The sequence below is a fragment of the Seriola dumerili genome, unplaced genomic scaffold, assembly GCF_002260705.1.
Source record: "Seriola dumerili isolate Sdu_G_001 unplaced genomic scaffold, Sdu_1.0 BDQW01001087.1, whole genome shotgun sequence".
NCBI classification, from domain to species: Eukaryota; Metazoa; Chordata; class Actinopteri; order Carangiformes; family Carangidae; genus Seriola; species Seriola dumerili.
In genome coordinates, this window is record NW_019175342.1 from 232,015 (window position 1) to 259,413 (window position 27,399).

A 27,399-nucleotide genomic window follows, 5' to 3' on the forward strand; every position below is an offset into this window, starting at 1 on the left:
AGGCCAGGCCAGAGAGTCTAATGCTAATGTGGCTCTGCCACATACACACTGGTAAGTCAGGGTGTGCAGGGTCAAAGGGAGATCAGACCACTGCTAGAGCTGAATGTGCCATGGCCCTAAATGTTTGGTTGAGGCAAAAGTCAAAATCAAATCTAATTTGAATCAGGTTCAAAGGAGTTGAAGGGTGATGATGGGTGCAGATGGAGCTGTGAAGAAGTGGAGAAGTGACAGTCTAAGCTCTTGAAGCTAATGTACTGGAGTCATGAAGGGTGAGGAAGTCGAAACATTACATCCACAAGAGCTCATGTATGTACAGCATGTGTGGATAAGTTGACTTTATGTTATTGAAATATCACTGCTCTGACAGACCACTATGAGAGTGCTTTTATGTTGTTTTTTGGGACTCTTTGGCTGTATGGACTCTGTTTATTTAATTCAATTTCATTTTATTTTTGATGAAAGACAGCATCATAAAATTGTTAAAGCCTATAGAACTGTGTTTAGATGAGAAAACATCAAGCAATAGCAAAGTTAAATTTATAAAAAGGTATCCTACTTAATAATGTGGGTTCACAACTAAGGTGATGATTTCACAGTTCACTCAGGAAAGGTAAAGGTACAATATTTCCATAAGCACTCGGCTGCCACCAAAACCTAAAGTTTAAAGATCAAAGTAATCTGAGAGAAATTATATAGGATTTGCCACCACAGACCAACTTCTAGATTTGCACGGGATGACGTCAATGAGCTTAAACCTGGGGAAAATCTTCTCATGTTTGTTTACTGCAAGGCTTATGGATCATTAAGTAAAGTCAAGACAGGACTGCAGGAAAAAAAAGAGGTAGAGAAGTAAAAATAGGTTAACATAAAGTCTAATTTTGTACAAGGTGCTTCTGGGCTTGTGAAGGCGGACATAATGTAATTAGTTCTATTAAAAGTATTTAAGGACCTAAATGTGAAATTACTAAGTCTGTGTTAGGATGGTAAGGAAAGATTAATTTAGCAAAGGGTACTTCTGGGTCTGCAGTGATAACATAGACAGATTAGTTAAGGGCATGTTTTGGGTCAATAGGTCAAAATAGCAGATGACTGCACTTGGTGCTGTTTATCAGCTAAATTCAGCTTAATGATGTCACATTTAGACGCCTTTTGAAGTTTTAGAAGAAGATATTTAGAAGTTGTTTCAAGTTTTGAGCCAGGCGGAAGATGAAGAAACAATACGAATTTCTATTTCTGATAAGGAAATGGAATTAGGGTGACATGGAATCCATATATTAGGGTGGCAGAATATTTTGGTGAAAGTTAAGTTAGTTTGGTCAAATTTACATTAGATTCATTTAATTTAATTGACGCTTTCTGAATGCAAGTGAGGTTTATTTGTATAAAATGTATCAAAGATGAGATGAAATGGACAGAGATGAGTTTGTGGTTGTTGGCAGTAGCGATGCCAGTGCCACCCAGACAGGGCCCTCAGGGAAAACATTTACTGGCCCCTCACTAACACCTCTACGTGTGTTAGTATGTGTGTGTGAGTGAGAGAAAGAGAGAAGGCACATGAGTTTGTTTGTATGTGTGTATGTGTGTGTGTGTGTGTGTGTGTGTGTGTGTGTGTGTGTGAGAGAGTGAGAGTGTACATTTATTGGCCCCCTGCTGCCACCTCTGGGGAGGAGCCGTCCAAGTGCTGAGTGACACACGCTGCTTAGTGTCTTAATGGAGGGAGAGGAGGGCCAGCCAAACCACAGCCTCTAGACTGGGATCTCACAGCCTGTAATTATGGAGAGATGTTAAAGTCACTTAGTGTGCGTGTGTGTGCGTGTGTGTATGAGAAAGGTGGAGAAAGAGAGAGGCAGGAAGATAGGCTAGGTCCTTCTCTTCACAATCACAACTGAATCTCAAGTGTGTGGTCGTGTGTGTATGTGCGTGCGTGTGTGTGTGTATGTGCCAAAGGACCTCTGTGCCTTTGTTATGTGTGATTGTGTGTATGTGTGATTTTTTTTTGTATGGCGGTGTATATCAGTGCCATGTGTCTCCTGCTGCTCCAGCTGTGGCCAAGCTCACACACACACACACACACACACACACACACACACTCTCTCTCTCTCTCTCTCTCTCTCACACACACACACACACAAAGGAGAAATGAAAGTTGTTGGGAAATGGAGCTGCGTTCAATTAGGGTAACCACATATTTACAAACAGTGGGGGGAAAGCTGCCTCTCTGTGACTCATCAGCCAAGCGGCACACTTGCACTTTTGACTCTGGGCCTGCCTCTCCCAACTGCACAGCTAAGAGCGAGGGAGGGAAAGAACAGAGGGACAGAGGGAGAGAAGGNACTCTCTCTCTGTGTCACACACACACACACACACACACACACACACACACACACACACACACACACACACACACACACACACACACACACACACACACACACTCTCTCTCTCTCTCTCTCTCTGTCACACACACACACACAAAAAGGAGAAATGAAAGTTGTTGGGAACTGGAGCTGCGTTCAATTAGGGTAACCACATATTTACAAACAGTGGGGGGAAAGCTGCCTCTCTGTGACTCATCAGCCAAGCGGCACACTTGCACTTTTGACTCTGGGCCTGCCTCTCCCAACTGCACAGCTAAGAGCGAGGGAGGGAAAGAACAGAGGGACAGAGGGAGAGAAGGAGGGAGATGACAGGGTGTGGACAGAATGAAAAACACACTCATGCCTGCTGGCTGTACATGTGTGAGCAACCACATAAACAAATACATATGTGTGCATACAAACACTTGCGCAAATTAAATGAGCTCATTTAAACTCCTGTGGTGTGAACAAAAGCACACAAATCTACACAGAACCTGCCTACTTTTAGAAAATGACTGATGGTCTTGAACACAAAACATAAATTCTGGTTGGGAAGAGTCTCCGTAGGATAAAATGTTGCCAATTTACAAACTGGATCGTCACCATTTTAGACTTTTTAATGATGAACGTGTGATAACATTTATACAGTAGTCTGGCTGCAGACCTCTAGTGACAGGTCCCCCTTTCGCTGCACTAGTCTGCCCAGTTTTGTGTAGAAATGCGTCTGTACTACTGGCAGAAAAAGGGACAGACTTTATTGTTCAGATTTTTAGATAAGTTTTAAAAAATGTTATGTTCAGATATTAGAGTTTGCTACCTTTGCTTCCAAGCCTCCGACCTATGATGTGAAGCTCCAGATAATATTACAACTACATGACCTGATCTTAGTTGTAAAGTATCACAAAATCTGAGATCTGTCTGATTAATTCTCATCTGAATATATGCTTTGTCTTTCTTTACATGAAAAAATACGCCAGTTGTTCATGCACGCACAGTGTGTATCCATGTAGCACAGATGTAACTCTTCCTGTGCCTAATGGGCTGTTGTCAAAGCCTGCTCATGTGCATGTGGCAAACATGAGAGCACATCAAAGCACAGAGACCAGCACTGCAAAAGCCCGGCCTTGCTTTTTCTCCTTGACTGTCAGCGCCTTGAGAGAGAGCAAACGGAGGCACAAGGCCGTAAGTGTGAGTGCTGTTTGTCTTGACTTGACCTTGGTGTGTGCACGTGCACGTGTGTTTGTGTGTGTGTGCATGCGCACGCATCTGTGTGGTAAACCACATCAAAGAACGACAGAGTGGCTCAGTTGTTATGACCTTTGACCCTGGCATGCTCCGAGACAGAGGGAGGGTGGCGGAGGAGGAGAAGAAGAGAAGACAGTCAAACATACCCCTACACACACACGCATTCACGCACACGCACACACACACACACATGCACACACACAAAGAAAAGGGTGGGATACAAACTACAGCCTCTAAATTTACAACAGCTAGAAAAACAACCATGGATAGAGATGTAGCAATTTGTCTTGTTAACTTTTATAGGGACCTGTGAGCAGGCACACACAAGTAAATCATTGGGACACGTACATGCACACACACTAAAACGGTCATGCAGACATTCCTGTCTCCTCACTCTGCTCTCCGTGCATCTTCTTCTGTGATGCAGCCCATCCTCCATCCTGTTGAACCTGTCTGAGCGTCTGTATTGCAGCGTCTCCTTGACTCAATCAATTGCAAATGTTCAGAATGATTCGCATTTGACTTTGGTATGAAAATTAAGGACAAATGGAAGAGTTTCTTGGCCCTTGGATGAACACTTTATCTGTCTCTCTTTTCATCATTTGTACCAAGTGAATTCTTCAAAGGTGATCTCTACATCTTTGCTGCATTTATTTTTAGCCGACGGCGGATATAACCTAAGTCCTTGACAAAACATCAAACGCTAGTTTAGCATGTGTGTGCACGGCGTATGAGTCACTGGATCAGTGTATGTGTGAGTGTGTTTTAACATGTTTGTCCAACCTGCAGTAAATGAGTCATTCGCTCTGTGTGTGAATGTACATGCGCGTGTCTATACGTGTGTGTTTTCTCTGTGTATGTGAGTGTGTGTGTGTGTCACAGCTGTAATAACTTACAGCTCCCTGCATTTCAGCTATGCTGTCACGGTCCATTATAATGTTCCTTCTACACACACACACACACACACACACACACACACACACACACACACACACACACACACACACACACACACACACAAACTAATGAAAACATTTCTGAATAGCACTCATTTGAGAACAACAATATCCCAGTCGAGTAATCAGAGAGCTGCAGTTAAATGATACCTAAACTTGGTCTCTGATCACCATAGGTCTGTCCCGTCAGCTACACTTCACATCTTCTGCAGGTGCTGACAGCATGGACGTTTCTACAAGTGCATGTATCTGTGGGGTGGGCAGTATATATCCAATCTCACTGTGCATTGGGCATTCTGTGTGACTGCACTGTACATATGCTTATGCACATATATGACTGCATGCTTGTGTGTCTTTTGTGTGTATATAAAGCAGCCCTTGACAGCCATTGGGGGCGGCGGTGGTGCGGCCGGTGTGTTTGCCTTGGCAGCAATTCAGCATTCCACATTCCTCTGTGATATTCAGTACTGTGACCTCAGGAAACCCGCCCTGCAGAGAAGCTCTCTCTCTCTCTCTCTCTCTCTCTCTTTCTCTTACGTTCCTCCTCTCTGAAGACTCTCTTTCTTTCTCTCTTGCCACCTCCCCACTTCTCTCTCTGTTTCTCTCTTTCCCTCCCTTTCTCTCTATCTTTCACTCCGCCCTCTTTTCATATCTGAACTTGGGAAATCATCTGTCATCCACCCCCCTGACACTCCACCCCCCTCCCCTCGGTTTATTTTCCCTCCTTCCTTCTCTCTAAAAGTTTCTCCTCAACGCACCCCTTTTTTTCCTGACAGAGGTCCCCTGACGAGGCACCTTTCTCATTGCTCTCGGTGCATGTTTGAACACACATCTCGCCGCCGTCACTGAGAATTCACAACATTTCACACTGTCCCTGTCACTCAATGTATTACTTAGATGCATATTTTTCCTTTATTAGGAGCTCCCTCTGCATCTACAGTACAGCCAGAGGCCAGAAGGAGCAATTCCCCTGTCTCCCAACCACTTTCCTTCTTACTCAAGACTTTCATTCCTGAAATCTTCGTACACATAAAGAATATAACTGCATACGTTAAAGTATTTTCTCTGTATTGCATTTGATTAGACTTTGTACTAAGAATATTGGTTATTGACTGGTTTTTCTGATCTCTCCTTCTATAACAAACTTTCTATCTGTTTAGTTATGTGTCAGCAGACTCCTCCTCTGTCTCCTCCCTCTTCTCTTCGAGGCCCTGCCCACATGCCCAGAGAGACATTTCACCTGAGATGACCCTACGCCCGGGGCATGGCGGTTCCTCCTCCCTTCCTCCCTCCCTGTTCGCCTCCCTCTTTCCTCCCCCTTTTAGCTTGAGCTGTAAACTACTACACATACTTAAAACACATGGCCGCCACACCTGCCACTGAGAGGCAGAAGAGAGAAAGACAAAGAAAAGAGAAAGAGGGAGACCAGTGGAGACGAGCTGCTGAAGTTTAAACAATATCCAAGTATGAACTAACAAAGCTATCAACAGGTTTTGGAGGCCCAAACAAACCTGTCACAGCACGGCGAAAGGAATGATGATCAAATTCTTGTAAAGGCTGTAAATTTACATTCATAACTACCCCGCAGTTCCCTGAGTATAACGTGAAAGCTTTTACAAAAGTTAAACTGAAATAAAAGTCTATATAAACACTCGATGGAAGACAGTGAATAAACTAAACAGAGAGAGCATGCTAAAATCCAAAAGAAGCAAAAAAATAAAGATAACAATTGTAGACAGTAACACCCCCTTCCCCCCTCCCAAATGAGGTCTCTCCATGTTATACTGTAGCTATCTACTATGTGCAGTGTGTGCACTGTGTGGTTGACCCACATACAGTAGAGCGCAGCAGAGCAGGGGTAAACTGAGGTAAAGGGTGGAGCAGCCGGTCAACCCTCTTATCTCCCTCTCACTGTGACACTTTCGTCTATCTCAAGTGTACCTTTATATGGTCTGAGTGTGCAGCAACATGGCCTGTAAACTGTTGAAGCCATAAAAATAAACACAGCAGAGAGAAAGACGAAGCAAATGAGAGAGGGAGACTGGCACGGACTAGCAGAAAAAGATGTGCGACATGTTTGTTTGTGTGGAGGTATAAGACATGAGGACAGCGTGCATCATCAATTAAAGCTATCCTGGATAAACACAGCCATAAGGCCGCACAGAGATGCTTAGTCCATCAGGAAAAACAAACAGATAAAAGTGCATCTGTGGGTTAAGGTCAAACATGTAGGAGTGTGTCGTGTAACACGTGTCGTCATACATTTATGCACTCTATCATATATAATACATTATTATAAACATATGCAAATAAGTGAACAGTTTTCTGAGAACTTCAAAACTTTGTGAGCATACAATTAACAGAGAGGACTGCGAACATGTGTACGGGCATATGTGTATTTGTGGGTGTGTGTGTGTGTGTGTGTGTGTGTGTGTGTGTGTGTGTAAGTGCATATGTGTATGTGTATTCGCAAGAACTATGAGAGAGAGTATGTGTGTGTGTTTCGGATTAAGAGCTTCACCCCTGGACCTCGAAATTAGATAGGGGATTAGCAGGACACATCCGCCACCTGGCATTTTAAGCCCCGCAATTACAACAACAACTTTTAATCAACAACAGCCACACATGTTTCACACACAGTCAGAACTCAGCAACTCATTCATCTTCTTCCTCATCCTGCTCTCACTCTCAGGCTGTCACTGGGCTGACCCCGCAATAACACCAGGCCACATGAAGGGCAGCTGCATGCTAGTTTTTAGGCTAATCATGACCCACTGTATTAATAAGGATCAGCCTAGATTGGGGCTTGTTAGCACTGCGCACTAGGCAAAGGATTTAGCATCCAGAGTGACTTTTACTTGGCATAAGACTAGGATGTGAAGCAGTTGGCGCTAGGCTAGAAGGTAGCATCCCATTAGCACCTGTGCAAGGCATTTACCATCCAAAGAGCATCGAGCTATGCTAGAAGTTACTAATAATGTGATACCTCATTGATCCCCAGTAAAAATGTTTTACTCCAGTTGCCATGCTCAGAGGGGTCAAAGGTCAGGGTTGGTTACAGAGTAGCACCTCTGGAGCCGGTAGGGATTCAGTGTCTTGTTTAAGGCCACTTAAACAGGTTGGGTACTTGCCGGCCACCAGAGCTTTAACCTGACTCACTAAGCCACCCTGCTGTTATTCAAACACCCAGTGCCAATGCAGCTTTAAGCCTGGAGCAAGCCTTGACAGTGAAATGTTGATTAACACAAATCATTCAGTCTTTAGGAAAAAAAACTCACACTTTACAATGATGTTAGACAATATAGGTCAACGAATTTTGCTTAAAACAAGTTTTAATGAGATAATCTCACTTTGCTAAAATAGTGCGCAGGAAGCTCTACACTCATTGTATTTACAGAGCTATCTATATCTTCCCGTTGTCTCGAGGAGACTGAAACAGTGAAGGGTTGGTGGTATTCAGTCCGTGCGGATACGTCGCGCCAAAGAAATAAAAAGCATCAAGGGCAACCAAACCCTTGACAATTCTGCTCCATTTCATGTCCAGCGCGCAGTGGGGAGGAAGACACAGCAGGCTAGCAACCAAACTAAACACAAACAGCAGCCAGACACCATGAAAGGAAAAGAAATCATGTTCTTTTTCATGCACACCTCCAGTTAAACGCACTAATACACATACACAAAAGTTCTCCTGTGTTCTAGAGGCAGTTCAGGCCGCAAAGTGAGTGAGTGGAAAGAAAGAATTAGCCTGTATACCAGGATTCACTGCCAATAAGCCAATAAGCGAGACTCATGTACAGTATAAAGTAAAATATGCTGTCCAAACCTCGTATAATAAAAACTGTACTCCTGAGTCTGAGAAACCGTGATTCAGATAGCATTCAAAAGAGAAAAAACAAAGAAAAAGGAAAACTATTTTAAACCCAAGTATAGAGAAATCCAAAATAAAACCCCCAATCAAATGAAAACAAAGGAGGGAACAAAGAGAAAGGGAGCACAACTCTGCATTTTTTCTTTATTAACAAGCAGCGTTTCCATCCAACATCTCAGATAGCAATCTACCGCAAATTAGGACCAGATTTCTTTAATTGACCATCATGTTGCTTTTAAAGATGAAGTGCCACCTTGATTTACCACTACTCTCTAAGAAGGTGACAGCCAAAAAAAAAAAAAGGGGGAGGAACAGAAGACAGAGGGAGAGAGGGAAACAGACTGATTAGGCTGAAAGAGAACAAGATGAACGGACAAAACCAAACAGGGAATCTGAGAGGGAGAGGGAAACAGAGAGAGACAGACAGAATAGGAGAAAGGAGGGTAATTGCAGGAAAAGGGGCTCATTAGTCCGTCACTATCCTCAATCTAACCCCCAATTTCAGGTCAGGAGGAACACAGAGACAGACTAGAGAAAGAAACAAACAAGGACGGAGCAACTTAATAATACTCCATCTCCTGTTTACGCAGTCTCAAACAACGTATTCTCAAACTTTTCTCCCTCTCTTCAACTTTCTACCTCTGGCCTCTTTACACTAGCTGGCAGCGCTGAGCATGCACACTGCCGCCAGCACCGTCATGGATCACACACCATATCTCCTTACACACCTCGCATGACGAATCCACTGTTTCCCTGCCACAGGCTGAACTCACTTAGGAGTGAGGCAGAAACACTGACTTTGTCCTCACAAAGAGGGGGAAAAAAAACACGGAGGCAAAGTAGTGGTTAAAAATGGATGAGACCGAACTATCAGGGAGACACCAAGTTCTGACTAAACTGTCCATAAATCCTTTTGCAAACTTTCCTCGTCAATGTGAATCCAAGCTCAGGCAAATTGTACACTGCTACTTTAATCAAGTGGAAACCTACTGTAGCAGTGATTGGCCCGTGACCAATTACGGATACTGACTCATAGTTTAAGAAAGCAGGGTGATGAGATATCCATTCCTTCCCTGCAGAGTCAATGTGTTGCCCTACCCACCACTGTGCAGTTAAGATCTGGAATGCACTGTACAGGGAGCAGCAAACTTTTAGTCAGGCTACACTACAGAGTCTCTGTCTGCCGTCTGGAGAAGGAGTGCTGCATTGTGCGCTGATAATCTAAAAAAAACAGAGTCGCACGCATTTTCATCGTCTCACTCACAATGTCAAGCACCACTTTTAGCACCTGACAGCTTGCTGTATTTAGCTTTCATTGGAAAATCACACTTGCTGAACCATGGCAGCCTCCTACCTACCTATGACCATAATGCCAACTTTCTTACTCTCTGGTGTTTTATGCAAAAAAGCCTGGCCCCAGATTATGCTCGCTAAAGAGTATCAAAAGCACTCCGCTCTGCCTAAATATAGACACTAGGTACAACTTTCTCCTTACTCCTGATATCTTTGGCAAATTGTCAGTTGCCAGGGGAGGGGAAATTGAAAAGACATAGTGTGAGGACGCTCTAAGTCAGCAGGACCTCCTAAGCTCACTGTGCCACAGCAGGAAAGGCCCAGCTGGAGAAAAGCTGAGATAAGGATGAACGCCACATGGTTACCTACTGTACCAGCCTAACCATGGACTAGCCAGGTTTCAGCTTTGTATGCGTGTGCGTGTGTGGAAAGGTGCATGGATGCACCAGGTGCCAATCCATGCAATGAGACAACCCGCCCAAAGTGTCACAGGGATTTTCTACAGTATCAGGAGGAAGTGCAAATAAATACAAACATGCGCAAGTGTCCTTTCTATTTAGCACACAATCTGGATCACACTTACACAATCATCACATTAAGTATGAGGAGTGTGTGTGTCACCTGCTTGTTTTGCTTTCCAATTAAACAGAGTGAAGCAGATGACCATACATCCACTTTCACACAGTAAGCCATGCACTCACACACTTTGTGGCGAAATAAGCAATCTGTAGAAAAATACAGTAAAACAACAACCTCTCATGAATGAATTTCATCGCTTGTTCACATTGTCGGTCTACTGATGGTTTTCAGCATCAGTCATAAAACCATATTGCCTCAACAGATGCACAGTGTTGTGCACATCATAATCATGCATTTAAATATCATACACGTTTTGGCAAGACACACAGAGCCAAATATGTGCAGCTGAATATTTACACACCACAGGGGAAAGGCATTGTTCAAAAAAAAAAAAAAAACGTATATGCTCATATATACATAATATTCATAATACATTGAAAATGCATCTCTATGCTGTCTTTCTGCCTCTCATTCGCTCGTCTCTCTCTCTCTCTCCTGCTCCCTCTCATGTGGGAGGCAGCGCTGGGCACCCAGCCATGCCACATCAATATGCGTACTGGTGAAACGCTTCCCCTGCTTCCCCCGTGCTGCAGTCGCCGAGGCCTGCAGCAGTGGAAGCGGTGGCTAATGTCACCGGATATGGCAGGTCATGTTAGCTGGTAGTTAGTTAACGGAGGTTAGCAAGCTAGCACTCCCGCCGCGGCTGTGGCACGCCAGAGCCAGGCTGGCCTTGTCGTAGCAACCTGCCGCGGCGACAGCCCGTTGACGCTGACAACGCCAGCCAGTGCCACCCTGGAGGCACCTTGGATTCTACCCAGGCAAGGTTCCCTGGGAGCCTTGGTTGCCATGGTGCCAGCCGAATTTGGGTCCAATAAACGTGAGGCGAACAGGCGGTGGGCTAGGGAGGGGGACTTTGGGGTGGCAAGACAGAGGCTCGAGAGAAGGAGAGGGGGGTTCCTGAGTGCCATGGCAACCTTAAAATCAATCCTGTGGTTCTAAAGGAGTCAAATAAAAAAGGCCCGTTTAGATAAAGATATGTTAATGGAAGGACATTAAAATAACATCATTGATAAGCTATAAAAGACAGGCAGCAAAAGAGAAATTGAGAGTGCGTGCATGCTGGATGCTGCTGGTAACCTAGACAAAAGCACTTTTAAAAGAGACACTTGGCAATTTGAATAAAAAGATGAATATATTATATGTTTTCTACAACTCTGAAGCTGGAGCTGAAAAGTATAAAGTTCTGCTGTCAGATTTATCAAGTTCAAGTGACAGATGCACATCTCATATCCTACACTGCAAGGCCACTTCTATGAACAACATGTGCTCTGAAAAGATTAAAGGCAAGTTAAAAAGGAGAAAGAAGTGTTAACATTCACATTTAAGTGTGGCACAATTAAATATAAGCTAAATTAAAGCTTTTGAAAGGTGGCACTTGGATTCTCTGTCAGTTATAATTCACTAAGTGGTTGGAGGTGACTTAACCCTGATCTCTATATTCATTAATTTATCTCCTCTTAATTAAAAAGTTTGCATGACAGAAATGCGTAAAAGAACTTTTTACCACTTAGTTTACACTTGGCTCCCTTGGCCGACAGGCTGACGAGCTGAATTACGACCAGCTGAAGCAGAGAGCAACGCACACCACCTTGCTGTGGCCAGTTTACCGCAGTGTCCCTGAGACCCCAAGACTCTGCTCCTTCCAAACTCTCCGTCCCATAAAAAAAGACTTGCTGCTTGGCTCATAGGACTGTAAATCATGCAAAATAGAGCACAGCACTCAGTCTGGAAAAAATAACCATGTATAATGAGCAAACAGAGACATATGCACATATGCACTCTCACACACATGCACGCCTGCGCATTCAGGCACATAAGCCTTTGCCAAAAAGCACACCACCCCCTACACCGCTTTGTACTAGACACACAAACACATACTGTCATCGGCCTATCCCGCAATTCTAACCCCGAAAACACAATCCTTCCCTGAATCCACGCTGGTGATAAAGAACAAACAAAAACACACTATCTCTACCCCCACCTTACCCCACTCGTTAAGACTGTGTCCACCTCCCACCTGCTCTGCCCCCCCCCCCCAACCATTCCACTCCAAACTCATCCTGTTATCTAAACAAGCGCCGTCCTCTCGTCAGCGTCAGTGGGTTCCTTTCTCTGTCTCCTCAGAGAAAAGAGAGACTCTCCTGTTCATAGATGAATGGAGTCTTTTGATAAAGCGCCGAGCCTTGTTTACTGCCACTCCATTTATTTACCGGCCTGTTTTTCAAGTCGTCATTGAGGGACATCTACACCACCCACCCACCCACTCTCCTCACCCTCAACCTCACCCACCATCTCATCCTCTACTTAACTTACACCCCCCCACCCCCATCCGCTGAAACACCATATCACGTAATACACACTATCCCCCCCTCTCAATCCCATGTCGTTCCCTATCCCGTTTCATCCTGCTTTCTTCTCCCCGTCTAGTGTCCTAGATCTGTGTCCAAACTGATTTGAAGCTTACTCGCTTTCACAGACGCATGCCAAATTTGATTCTCTGCATTCTGTTGTGCTTCTCAGCTAGCTCGCTCATTCGCCCCCCCCCCTACCCCCCACCCCCACCCCACTTTCTGTATCCTCTAAACCGCTCTTCTTCTCATGGTGTAACGAACACCAAACGATGCCCTCATGTAGGTTGTCTCTCAAGGAGGACGAGAGTGGCCTGCTGCGAAACGACGAAGACATTTTCAACTGGAACAGGGACATGCACGATCCACCATGTATGATGTGAAACATTTTAACCAAAAAAAGTAAGTGACCAAACTTAATTAGTCGTCAAATGAAATGTTCTGAGAATCTCATTAAGCGAAAGCAATAAATTTGCGCAAAAACAAAAGAGAAACTACATTCCAATCAAGCCTCACAGCTAACATAAAATACTTCTACTGGAAATATTTTATGTCAATATATTAAAACAAACTGTGAGCAAATGTGAAATGTACATATAGTGTTAAACAGACAGAATGCCAGGCTTTGTAAAGATATATCAACCGAATGGCTGGTGGCAAAACATCTTTGCATAGTAAATGAAAGAAACATTAGACAATTTAAAAAAAAAAAAAAAAAAAAAAAAAAAAAAAGCACTCACAGTCAAGGCTCACAGCCCATGATGGCCTGCTTTCATGAAAAACAAGGATAATGGTCCCATTGAGTGCTAAAATGTTTGTGCTTACAAGTTATTATACATTTTTCTGTAGCTGCAAACAGGAGTCCAGGGTGCTAATGAGGCTAGGGGAGGGCATTCATTTGAACCCTAAAGAGGAATAAAAGAAAAGGGGAACAAGTGAAAGGAAGAAAAGAAAAGAGAAGAAAGCGAGGATCAGAGGGAGGAGGTTGGCAGGAACTGTGTATGAAAATTTGGCGTCTTCCATACAGAGAGATATCATCATGCCAAAAACGGCCGCCGACACAACTCCTCTAACAACTCCCCTCACTTTCTGAACATCAAACTCCTTTGCTGGGTTAAACTCGCCCACATTATAATTTCTTTATTCTTCAACCCACATGTGCAAAATAAAATAATAGAGGTTATTTTTATCTTATTTAAATTTCTAAATCAGAATGAACCAAACTTTTTGGTCAGCTACAAAAACTCAAAGCAAAGCCGCTTCTTATGGGGAAAATAACTGTAAGGGAAAAACTGAATAAAAACAAAGAAAAAGAAACGCAATGGTGCTTTAGGATTTAAGACGTAGTATTGTGACTCTCATTCTAGCATGACTATGGCTGTGTGGTGCTGAATGGCGTTGTTAGCCAGACTAAGCAGCTGATGCCAGGGCCTCGCTGTGAGTGCAGCCCGGTGAATAAGCCATGTTCCCTGGCTCTCCCTCCTTTCTGGCTGGCCTGCCTGATAGTGAGCATTGGCCACTGCACTCTTTCTCCTGCTCCTTCTCCTCCTCCTCCTCCTCCTCCTCCTCCTCTCTGCCTCTCTGAGGTCGGGAAACCCTCCTGAGTGGGTATATGGTTTTTGGGGACAGACACATTTCATGGTTGGCGCCGCTACAAAAGCCTGAAAAGAGACCCGGCACTGGGAAGACACAGTATTAATACAGACAATACCACCCCCTCGCTGCTTCTGACTCTCTCTTTTCTCAATAACCTCTTTCTTTCCCTTTCTTCTTCTCCTTTCTCTCCCCTTCTTTCTCCCCTTTTCTTGTTCTCTCTAGGATTTTTTTTTTCCAAATAAAAAATGTAAAAAAGCCCACTCAGCTCAAGTAAAGAATGCAGTTTTTATCACTGCGTGCTTAGCTTAGCCTACACCCATTTTTATATGACAATCGTTAATGTGTTTTAATGTGTAATTAAATCTCAACAGTAGGTATTATCCTGAGTTCAGCGGTGTGAGAACGCCCTTTTTTCCTTTCGATAAAATAAAAAATTGCTAAGCATTTATATAAATACAATTCTGTAGAAAAATAGTTACTGTATTTATCAGATTTTAATAATAAAAGAAGATGAATGTATTTTGATTTCTATAATGTATTTCTACAAATTAATTTTAGCACATTATATCTGGGCATATATATAGATGAAAAAAAGCATCTGGGAACTTTAGATTAATATAACCACCATTTTGTGGAAATAAATTACTACACAAACAAGGTAAGCTGTAATTCAAAATGATAAATCTTGTATCAAAGTGTTATACCACAAAGGCACACAAAAAGGCATGTACCATTAGTTATGAAGAAAACGTGTAATAGTTAATTTGACATCGATTTCTGTCTTCCATCATGAAAAACAAATGGAGAAAACAAAGCTCAAAAACATCTATACCCATTCCTCTGCTTTTCTACCTGTGTTGCCTTTACAATGGGGAGCTTCGCGAGAGGAGAGACAGAAAAAATATGACGGCTCAGTTCATTCAAAAAGACAGAGGGAATCAGAGAATGAAAAAAGAGCCAAATAGCACAAACTGCCTCATTTGTCTGTTCCACCACGATGACGGTCTCCCGATTTCACTGGAATAATCTATTTACCGCATATCTCCCAACACTGAAACTCTTCACACAAAAGGGAACAGATGCGGAAAGACCAGAAATGTTCAGGGGGTTTTACTTTCTCCCGAGTCAGGCACAGCCAAAGAAACTGAGGCTTATGATCGCTATATAAGAACCAAAAAAAAAAAAAAAAAAAAAAAAAAAAGCAGGGAGCTGTTTCTACGACAAAGGCACCGAATCACGGAGCATGCCAGTTTTCACTGGTCAATTTAATGGGAGACCAAACATAACAACATTGTCTTTGACTTGCCTTTCTCATGTTTTTTTTTTTTTTTAATTTTCCCTCGAGTCTGCTTGTGTCATCATGGTCTCATGAGATAAACACAGACCCTGAGGTTTTGGATCAATCTATGTACGTCTGTGACACCCCAATGTTAGCCTCGTGTCTTTGTGTGTGTGTGTGTGTGTGTGTGTGTGTGTGTGTGCATGTTTTGGAGCGAATGAGCACACAACAGGGCTTTGGCTAGCCCGATACCATTAGCTATCCAAATACACAGACTTTTTTCCGAAGCCAAGAATAGTGTGAGAAGACTCCTGCTCACTCTGTCTCTCTAATGTGACGGGGCTCTCCCTCTATCTTAACCCTTCAGATTTGATATGCAGCCACCTCAACGCACCCCTGACGCCAGACAGAAAGACGGAGACACGCAGAAGAAGATGCGAGCCTGGCTAAACGAGAGCCATGAGCGAACATTTAACGATGCCAAAGCCGCTCTGCATGTGGAGAGCTTTTCTTAGCCGTCGTGGGCCCCGTTCCCACCGCACACAATACAAAAGCCCAGACCTGACCGACTCCCTTGGTGTTGAGATTTCATTTAATCAAAACTCAATGCTCACTTCACTGCTGAGGGTCATCCTGAGCTGTGCATGTGCACGCGCGCACACACACACACACACACACACACACACACACACACACACACACACACACACACACACACAGACACAAACAAAAACACTTACACACAAGGACAGTCCACCCAGCCCTTGTGATGTCATGAGAGCCGGAGAAGAGATCCAGGAAGTAATTAACAACAGCTTATTTTCACAAGAAGAAAAAAAAAAAATACTGAGCTGCAGAGCAGTGGGAACCTGTGGAATCCATCAGAGCACCCTGTCAACTTTTAACACATCGCAAGCCATTCATCATGTCAGCCATGACTGTCAGGATGCTTCTCTTTTTCTCTGTCGCTCTCTCCCTCTCCTATTCCTACTTTCCCTCTCTCCTTCTCCCACATTTCTGCTCTTTTTTCCCCCATAAATCCACGATACTCGGGGAGTTTTCCTCACTGATGAACACAAGTGGGGTTTTTATTTGTGAATCCTTCCTGTGGTCAGTGAGTTGGCCACGGGAGTGGGGGGCTGGCTGCAGCACTAGGGTTTCTCTGGGCTTTCTCACAGCGTCGTCCAAGGCATGACTACTGCTATAGCGAGAGGGAGGCGGGATCTGGCACCGCAGAGCGTGGAGTGTGGAGCGGTCATGGCAGAAATGGCACGGCGAGCACATTTCACACCTCCCTCGGAGTGACTGCAAATTTCCTGTACTGCACTTTTGATTGGAAACACATTTGAAACATCTTTTCATCATCACACTTACAGTGTACAAAAGAACGAAAAGAAAAAAAAAAGCAGTAAGAATGAGGTCCAAAGTATGACTAAGTGCACTGAGCTAACTTTGGACCTGACAAATGTGTTTTTTTTAATCTTCTATTTTTCCAACCTTGAATAAATCAGAAATGTGCTGAGTTTAAGCTAAAACAGCACAAAGATTGTAAATCAAATAGTCCACTGAAGCCTATGAGAAGCAGTTAAATGATTACTGCTACCTACCCATGCAGTAGTCAGAAGTGAGAAGTGAAAAGTGAAAAGTGAGAATCATATCTAAACTAGTACCGTGAACAAAGCCTATCCAACACAGGCCATTCATGGGTTATCAAAGGGACTTTGCCAGTTTGTTGTTCTCTGGCAGACCTTTGGCACTTCCGGGCCAAGAGATCACTATCTTCATTATAATACCAGTCATTCACACTTCATAAAACACTAAAAATAATGCCCTACTCGTTGTAGCTAGCTCCACAACCACTCTTGCCCTCTCCTCTATTCTCTGCCAGTATTTAAGTTACAAGGTTCAAAGACACGTTGCCCTGTCTGGTTTGTTGCTCTTTATCTGAGGTGCCCGAAAAACAGGGGGAGAAGGTTGTGTATTGTGGCAGCATGGTTTGTTCTGTTACGGCTGCGGTGTGTTATGCTCCGTAACAGAGAGGATCTCAAAGGCTGGCTGGCTGCAGAACAGCCTGAGAAAGCCTGACGGCAAGCCCAGAGATTCCCCGTGGCAGCTTTTGCCACTCTGTCATAAACAAAACACAAGACGTCTTTCTCTTCTTCCCACACCAACGGGGCTCGGGCGCTGCCAAACAGAACAATCACTATCGCAGCCTCTTCTCCTTTCCAACGCGCTCTCTCTCTCCCTCTCTCTCTCTCTGTGTCTCCTACAATATAAACAAAAGAGATCAGCAGAGGCTTTACCTCTGTGAGAGCAACAATGAGGGCGATGTTTAAGGAGACAAAACAAAAGTGTGCACGGGATCAAAGAGGAGCGAGGAAGACAGAGATGCTAAAGACTGACAAAACGCAAGCCAAACAAAAACAAACAATGAGCACATCTTGTCATTCATTGTGTGACTGAGGCAAAAAAAAAAAAAAAAAAAAACCAAAAAAAAAAAAAAAAAACCACGCAACCGCACATCACTGTAATACATAAATTCAGGCCTTCATGTCTGTTTGCTAACAAATACGCTTTACAACTTCGAAGTGAACGAGAGGCGAGTGTGGTAACAGTGGCGACCTCATGGCAGGTTTGCAGAGAGTGGTTTGCCCTTTGTCTCTCCCTCTGTCTGTACACCCCAAAGAGTCTCTCCAACGAGAACTTAAACTGAGCATGGGCTCTTTGGAGGCAGATAAAAGTACCGAGGCGCACTGTATTAGCCAGATAAGATAAGAGAGAGCACACAGTAAGTCCACATTATGAATGGGCAGCGCACTGGGCAGCCCCTCCAAGCAGCCATGTGTTTTACTGTACTGCTGTAAACCAAAGTACTGTAATGATGAGTGCACAGCTACAAACTGAAAACTGGACAGCTAACGTTTGTCAGAGGAGCTGGGGAAAATTTGCCATGACACATTTACAGTTTATATGTGTGTAGTTTCAGAGTCCATATGAAAACCGAAAATAGAATAGTTTTTCAATTTTTACTATGCGGTCCTCCCTCAATCGAGGGAGCACCTGTCAAACATAATGCCCTGTAGCTACCACCGCTAACTATTTTTATTTTCAAAACCTTTACATCACTTATATACATGTAATATAATACCACAAATTTACTGTGGGTACGTGGACTGGGCTTTGTTCCTGGATCCAGAATAACAGAAGAATCATTTTGCCTGTATGTTTTGAAAAATTGGTAGGTTCTAAAAATACTTAGGTACAAATTGCTTTAATTATACAGAGTAAACTACCAAATACTATCATAATAATTTCTTCCAAATCTAAAAATGCAAAGACAAAGCAATGTTCTTCTAAGAGTATATTTAATTTGCAAACATAATTCTTCCTGAGCTAAGCTTAAACGTACATAATATTATAATTTTGTGTATTCTAAGAGGATAATTTACAAGAAAAATAATGAACAGTGCTAAATGTTAAATGTTATTAAAACGCAAAACATAACTCACTCATCCACTATAAAAACACTTTTCTTTTTTTGCAGCACTGCCTCAGTTTTAATAAATTACAAGTCAGTGAAAAAATAAAATCAATTATATTTGCGGTACAATTTATCAGAAAAAAATTATCACTCAAACCGTGAGACAGATTTCCTTAGTGATCGTCAGGACTGCCCGCTACCTACGGTTTATCACTATCACAGACAGACCAACAGAGTGAAGCTGGAGCTGCTGCCAGGGTTTGGCTCGGGCCGTGTGAGGTGTTTGGCCTGGACCGAGATTTTGTGAGTGTGTATGTGTCAGTGAGAGAGAGAGAGAGAGAGAGAGAGAGAGAGAGAGACTGAGCGGTGGCTGTGATAGCATTTGGCTACACTGATGTTAGCGGCTACCATAAGAGCATAAGAGTTCTGCCTGGGCAGAGAGTGAGTGTGTGTATTTGGGCAGTGACTGGGGCATGCTGTATATATATGTGCATGTGTGTGTGAAGCTGGTTGAGTCACTGTTTGAAATTTCCAGAAAATTCCAGCTGAGATAATATTAGGTCATGAGCATGTGTTTGTATATGTAGCCAGCAAATGGTGAAGTAGTGTGTATTTGGAGGATTTGGCTGTGAAATGTCTTTCGTGTGTGTGTGTGTGTGTGTGTGTGTGTGTGGTTGCTGTGATAGTGTTTTTTTGCAATGTGGGGAAAAAACTACAACACAGCCAGTGTTTTGGCGGTGTGTGTAGAGTATGCGCACTGGAGGCTACAGCGATGTTTGGCCGTGTGTGAGTGTGTGTATCCATGATGGTGGCTGAGATACAACAATGTTTGGCTGTATCAAACTGTATCTATGATAGTCCTTGGCCGTGTGTGTGTGCTGTGTGGGTGTGCGTACGCAATCGTGACTAAAACCGTGTTTGGCTCTACGTGTGAAAGTGTGCTACAAAGATGACAGAGTTGTTTTTTGTTTTGTTTTTTTTCCTTTTACCGAATGTATCTTTTTTTAGCTGTGTTTGTATATGTGTGTATGGGTGTGAAGGTGGCTGCAATAGTACTGGCTGTCTGTGAGCACTGGCATTTTGTGTGTGAGTGTGTGTTTGGCAGCCAGGTCCAACGTGGTGCTAGCGTTCAGGCAGACGGTGAAGGCGGCAGCAGCCTGCGGCCTGAGAGCAGGAGACTCGCGGCTCTGCTGCTTCTCTCTTTCTCACTCACTCACACACACACTCACACACACACACACACACACACACACACACATACACACACACACACACACACACACACACACACACCAATCTGGGCTGTGGCCAAATGACGATCCCTGGCTACAATGGCCTTATCGTGGCACATACACTTCAACAGACTGAGTACGATCTTATAAACAGTGACTCTCGCTCATCGCACAAAAACACACAATTTGAAAGTGGTGATCATCTCATGAAAACATTCACACACACACAAACACACACACACACACACACACACACACACACACACACAGGCAAGCAAATTCCTTCCTATAAAAAACACAAAATACATGCTCGTATGAAGCCACGAATGCCTCACTCAAAAAAATGAACATGTACTTGCCAGTGCACGCTGGGCGAATGCCCTTGACAGACTCACATATTCTTTTTATTACTGCTGTTACTATGTTGTTATGTAAACAAACACCAATGAAAATAACGAAAAAACAAAAAAAGACAAAAAGAAAAACTATTTGCTGTTTGTTAAAACAACAAGAGCAAGAGGGTATTTTCATTTTGTTTCTCAGGGATACACGTTTGTTGTATTTTATAATTCTGTAAAATAAACACTTTTCTGAATTCGCAATTTTCATTTATTATCAGATTTATTTGTAATTTATTCTCTCATTAATGTGGAACACAATTTTAATGTGTATCTGAAACTTAATACACTTACGTTTGTCTTCATGTATTTTTATTTCTGCCATTCTTTCTCTATTTAATTATGTGCCACACAAGCTTCTGTGTGTAATTATGCAAATGTGTGTGTACATCTATGTGCACATACATAGAGTGTTTGTGTGTTGGCATCCCTCCCTATTACTGTCTAGTATCCAGTTGGCCACATACCTGGCGTGTGGACGAAGTAGGCCAGGTAGAGGTCCAGCTCCTTGACGGACACTCCGATGTGGTGCGGCTGGACGCACAAGCCAGGGTTGGTGCACTGTGGTGACTTGACCAGCCGTTCCCCGTCCGTGCTCTCCAGGGGGCTGCCCTTGAACAGGATGACCATCACCAGGTCCAGCCGCCACACCTTGTCGGCCTGGCGCAGGCAGTCGATGCGACGGATCTTGCCCTTCTGGTCGGGGTTGGACAGCACGCAGCAGGGGGGCTTTTTCCCCGTGATGGTGAGCACAAAGTCCTCACGGAACTCAGGCCGGATGTCCTTACGGAGCTTGGCCAGCAGGCGCGAGGCCCACTTCTGCTTGATCTCTGGCTTCTCCCCCAGCAGCTCATCCTTCACTGCGCGCTCTTCCTCCTTGGACATGCGCTTCTCGTGCTTCTTGAAGTACTTGCGCTTACGGGCCTGCAGGTTGAACCAGGTGTAGGCAAAGGCGCGGACATGGGGCAGCAGGGCCTCGATGAAGGGGTGGAATTCATCCTGGATGAGGGAGGAGGATGGGGGGAGCGTGGAGGAGAGGGAGGAGGGAGGGAAGCAGGAGGAGGCAGTGGAGAGAGAGGGGGAGAATGGGGGAGAGAAGGATGGGGAGAGAGGGAGTGGGGGTGAGGAAGGGAAGAGAGAAGAGAGGCAGTTAGCACCGGCGCGCAGCATGGAGGAGCGGCGCCTGCTCTGTGTGAGCGGAGGGAGAGAATGAGCGAGAGGCGCCGAGAGAGAGAGAGAGAGAGAGAGAGAGAGAGAGAGACAGAGAGAGCGAGAGAGAGAGGGAGAAAGTGAGAGAGAGAGAGAGAGAGAGAGAGGGAACGATGCTTGACACTCTCCACCTAACACCTAACACAGACACATCACATTGAAGGACACATTTTACAAAACACTGAACAACACAATACTGAAAGACTAAGATATGAGATGAGAAAAAATTAAGTATGTACTGTGATGGTTTTCTATAATATTAGTGTAAAATTTTTTGTGCCTGTCTAAATAAATAAATATTAAAAAATATGTTAGTTATGAATAAAATATATCACCAGACTTTTGTCTACCCATTGCAAAACTGCAATGAAAACAGTATTAATGCTACAAAAAATTATTCATTCTAAAAAACATCTTATATCAACATCTGGAAAAAAGTAATAACTTACATACTAATAATTTATAAAACATAATGAAGAATGACTACATAAACTATAATACATAATGGATACAACACTGAAATAATTTGAAAACTCACATGCTAAATTCTAATTATTAAAATTAAAGCAAGAAGTTACATTTAAAAAAGATATAAGATAAAATAATTTATCCATAAATAACATTACTGAATTTGCACTCAAAATTACTTTATAACAGTAGTTATCACAAAACACATGTGAATAAAACAAGAATAACATGGTAGTTACCATTTTGCTTTCTCATCATAAATTCACCCGCCGATTGCAAAGAAACTTAAAACGCACCACCAGTTTAGAAACTGGATTGTTGAGTCAAAAGGTGCTGAAGTAATGCTGCGTATATTAGAAAATAAAAGACTGAGGAAAAAAATTAAGCAAAAAGAGAAGCTGAGAAACTGTCCAACAAAAGCAGCAGGGGGGAAAAAAGCTGAGAAAGAGGAGGCAGGCCAAGGGGGCGCAGTGTAATACCAGCACAGGAACACAGGAGGTACTGTAGCAGGAGCTGCAGGAGAGGTGCTGTTCAAGAGCACAACAGAAGGAGAGTGTAGAAGTTCAGCAATCTCTCTGTCTAAAAGGATAAAAATGAGCTGGCCGTGGACGAACAAAATAAAACAGGTATCGCAGTAAAAAGGATAAAATTGTCACTTAAACAAGCCTCTTAAACAAGTCTCTTTGTTTGTTTGCAAAAAAATGCAGAAAAAAATATCTTGATGAAAAAAAACAAAAAAAAAAAAAATGCTTGGCAAAGCGGCGCGTGCTATTGGTTCAATTCTGTAGGATCTGCATAAGACTCACGGAGAGGGAGAGAGAGAGCTGGACAAGGGGGGTGCGGACAGAGGAGAAGAAGAAGGAAAAAAAAAAAAACAAAAACAAGAGGACCGAATCAATGTTGGAAGAGTGTGCACGACCGCTGGCAAACCCGAGTGCAGCTTCTTTTTTCCCCCTCTTTCTCTCCAACTCTGTCTCTCTCTTTCTCTCTTCCTCTCCACTTTCCTTCTCTAACCATTGACTGAGTCTGTGCCAACACGCAGAGGGCCCACCTATTTGGCACCGAGTCTCAAACAGCCCAGCCAATACGCACGCTCCCAGCGCTGAAAGGGAGGGAAGAGAGAGAGATGGCAGAGGGAGAAGCAAAGAGGTGGGGGGGGGTGGATAGTTGGTGGCTGGTAGTGTGGAGAGAGAGAGAGAGAGAGAGAGAGAGAGAGAGAGAGAGAGGGGAGGGAGGGGGAGAGAAGGGGATTGTGTGTGGTGCAGGCAGAAGGCACGTCATTAGCCAAATAGACAAGTTCCAATCTAGTGCAAAGGCAAAGTCCAGAGGATATTAATTTTACATGCATCCAATCCAGACAGCACCCGCCTTCTAAACCCCCCCCCAACCCCTCCAACCCACACTTCATCGCCTTCTCACCAGCGTGGTCTCAACAGCTCTCCCAACAAACCAGGCTCGCTCTCCCCCGACCCCCCCCCACCAGAAACACCCCTCTTCTCTCCCTCTCTCTCTCTCTGCTCGCGTTACACCACCTTGGCATGGGATGGCATGAGAAAACACAGGCCCAAAATCCCACTAGACCCTGAGACCAGCAGCTGCTCCTGGATTTACCACACAAACAAAGAGAGGAGGGGGAAGAAAATGCCCGTTACCCCCCTCAACAAAAAATACCATCCAAAAACATGCTCTCCTGTTTCAAAATGCACTCTCACATCCAAACTGGTCCCTTCTTTCCTTTCCTCTTTTTTTTTTTTTTTTTTTTTTTTACTCCACTTTAATAGCCCCAACAACACAGACACATAAACACATTAAAAGTTTCTGTTACCAAATTAGACAGCAATCCCATTTGCGAGTGAGAGACAGGATTCAGTGGACAATGACGGTTGAAAATGCTGCGGTGGACAGCTTCATGTAAGTAGCCTATACATGTTAAGCTGTTTACTAAGGCAAGCGGATATCAAAACTGTCGAAAACGAGTTATTCCGCTTCCCTGTAATTCACATATCTTAGTCTAATGCTTTCAGATTTAGACACTCTGGTCTTTGTAAAAGTGAAAAGAATTATAGTTTCCAACGGCATCCAGGAAATTGCCCATATTTTCATCTCGTTGCATTATAAAGGACACAATGACACGTAATTGGAATTGAACAGCAACAGAAAGTGAGGGAGCACAGGGCTGTATAGCTGCCCTGGCAAGAACGTTGTCTCGTCCTCATTGGCTGACCCTCATGACCTCAGAGGGACAAGCTGTGCCCAGTGCACCATGGGAGAAATATTTGAGAGACAAAGGCTCTCACCAAGGATCAATTCAATATAATCTGATGTATTTGTCAGAAAAATAATATCGCCATAATGGGCTTGATATGAAATACGTATGGACGGCTCTACTCATTAGAAGTGTATTTAAATGTCACTCTTCCAAATTACAAAAACAAGACCACATTTGCTCATTTTCGCTTTCCAATTTACATGAATTAGTCCATGAGGCTCACAGGAATTATAGAGACATCGTCAAAACTGGAATCTCAGCAGTGGGCAGCCACAAAAAGCTAACTTGTCATGTGGCAAAGTTGAGGGCCCGGCCATTTGATTGTGGGATGAAGCCCCCTGCTGTGCAACGGGACAGGCTGTCTGTGTGAACGCCCTACAAAGGCCAGAGTCCTCTGGTTGGCTCCCAGGACCATCAGATTTAGCCTGGCCTGCTCCCTCTGTCAGTGTCTGACAGAGGAGCCGCAGCCTGGATGACTGGCTGGTCCACTGACTGGCTGGCAAGCTGGCTGTTAGGTTGGCTGAAAGGCTACATGACTGGCTGGGTGAATGACTGGTTGGCTACCCGGGTGGGTAGCTAGCTGGCTAGCTGGCTGCCTGGCTGGCTGACTGGCTCGTCACTGCTACTGCTGGGGGGGGGGGGGGGGGGGGGGGGTTGTGCAGACCCCATCTGGACCAGGCCGAGCCGGGCCGGGTGCCGATTGTTCATGCTAACATACGCCCGCCTCACAGAGCCACACTGAACACGAGAAAAATGTGGGAATGAGTGAAGATGCATGAGAAGATAAAATTAAAGACGTGTGTGTTTGTTTTTGAAGAATAACAATGGAGGAGTTTGTGTTAGTTATTTGAAAAGACTGACTTTTTTTTTATGAATGGGCCACAAACAAAGAAAAGGAGTGACATATGACAAGTATTACTGTCACTTCCTGTAATATCATCATGCTATTACTTACAGGCAAAATGATAATAACCAAGAGCACTGTCAGGGAAATCCAAGCCTCTCCTTTGTCCATTCAAACTAACAACATATTACCTTTTGTATTCCAAAAAATTTTCAGTAATATAAGTCTTTATATAACAAAAAGAGGATGAAAAACTGACGGAAATTATTATCAGACTACAAATTAATCCGTATTATTAAGCAAATACTATTTGTATGAAACATAATCCTTCAAAAAAAAAAAATCTCTTTAAACTCACTTAGTTAAATTCGCTGCCAGGCCTATTATGATCATGAACTGGACCAAATGCAAAATTATGAACAGCAGCATTACACAGGCATTGAGGACTGTGCACAATTTGCAGTTAAGGCAAGATCTTTTATGATTTTGGACAAGAAATGAGTCTGAGTGGCACCCTACTATTTAATGTCCTTTTTTTGACATTTTCAAACCCACATTCCCTTCAGCTCATTAGAGGAGGTTTCTCCTGTTTGCCCAGAGTTCTTCGGGGCAGAACGAAGGGGGGCAGTTTTTTCGGGCCTCTGCCACTGGACTCTGTAGGTATCTGCTCTGCAATAATTTGAGCGAGAGCTCATCTTATCTCTGCGTGCCATGCTCTGTCTTTCAGAAAACGACGACCTTTGTTCGCCAGAATGGGCAAGACAATCTCCCCTCCTGCCCTGACAGGGTACGACTGAGAGCAGGAGAGAAATGAAAACCACCTCAGGTTTTATTAACAAGGCCAAGCTTAGAGCAGCAGCAACTGCCAAAAATACAAGACAAAGGAAACCCATGAAAAACTGAAACTGCTATATTCAAGACTTTGGTGGTATTAAACAACAAAACAGAGAAAAAAAACAGGGTTTAGTGCAAATTCACCCATTACACCATTTAGTCATGATTGCAAGTCTGACTGAGTGAATATCCTAAAAGTCCTGTTGCTAAAACATGACGTAGAGGCTAGAGCGCTGTAAATTTAGGCCTAAAAGCTGCGCCAAATGCGTGTTTGAAGCACAGGGCACATCCTGTCGTTGAAAATGAGTTATTCTGATTATTCAACTACTATTTAAAACAGCAATAAATAACTTATATTAAGGTCTGGCTAAAGGAGTTATCCGTGTAATAGAGGAACACACCAAAACCCCTCTGTGTGGCCTGTCATTCAGATGAAAACGGCCTGCTACCTGCGTGTCTGCAAATCAAAAACGATATATTATTAATATCCTAGTCATTAATCACCTAGAAAAAAAAGACACCTACCTCAGTCACCGCGTGCACTGGCAAATTATCATTTCCTCAGCACCGCTGTAGCGTTACCTTTGGCTAACACTGGCCGCCTTACTCTGTCTGTTCACGTTGACGGACTGTGTTCACAACCTCCGCCCGTCTGTCTGTGAGTAACACTATTTGTCGTTCGTTAAAATAAACTACGTGTCTTACTCTTGAAAGTAAAACTGCTGTCAATACCAGATATGTTGAAATTTAATGGCCCCTTTCTCGCATCGCTTCTCTGATGCTCCTCTGTGCCTGTCTGTACGGAGCGGCCTACGTTAAAAAAGAAGGGTCAACATTAACCCTAAAAGTCGAAATTAAATTTAAAAAAAAGAGGAGGAGGTGAAGACATAGATCTGATAAATGAAAGCTGTATGAGGTTCGGCCTCAGCGAGGACAAACATTCACCAGAGTAAGCAAAACCCATCACATTTGCACAAAAGCGTTTGTGCAGATACCCTCCTGAAGTTAATGCTCGTAACTTAGGCCTATGTACCGCAAGAACATTTTTAAATGGACCATTAACACTTTTGTGTAAATTTCAAA

General features: G+C 43.6%; 1 protein-coding gene across 10 annotated transcripts in view; it reads right to left on the reverse strand.

Annotated features, from left to right (window-relative positions):
• LOC111237661 (nuclear factor 1 X-type-like) overlaps positions 1-27,399 on the reverse strand; it is a 110,937-nt gene that overhangs the window by 53,067 nt on the left and 30,471 nt on the right. For 9 of the 10 annotated variants that reach the window (XM_022766840.1, XM_022766842.1, XM_022766833.1 and 6 more), the window contains one exon: positions 21,160-21,691. In XM_022766840.1, coding sequence (XP_022622561.1) covers positions 21,160-21,691 — 532 coding nt within the window. Of the gene's footprint in view, positions 1-21,159; positions 21,692-22,608; positions 23,197-27,399 lie in introns of those variants that run through there. The other variant, XM_022766835.1, reaches the window with a different exon arrangement.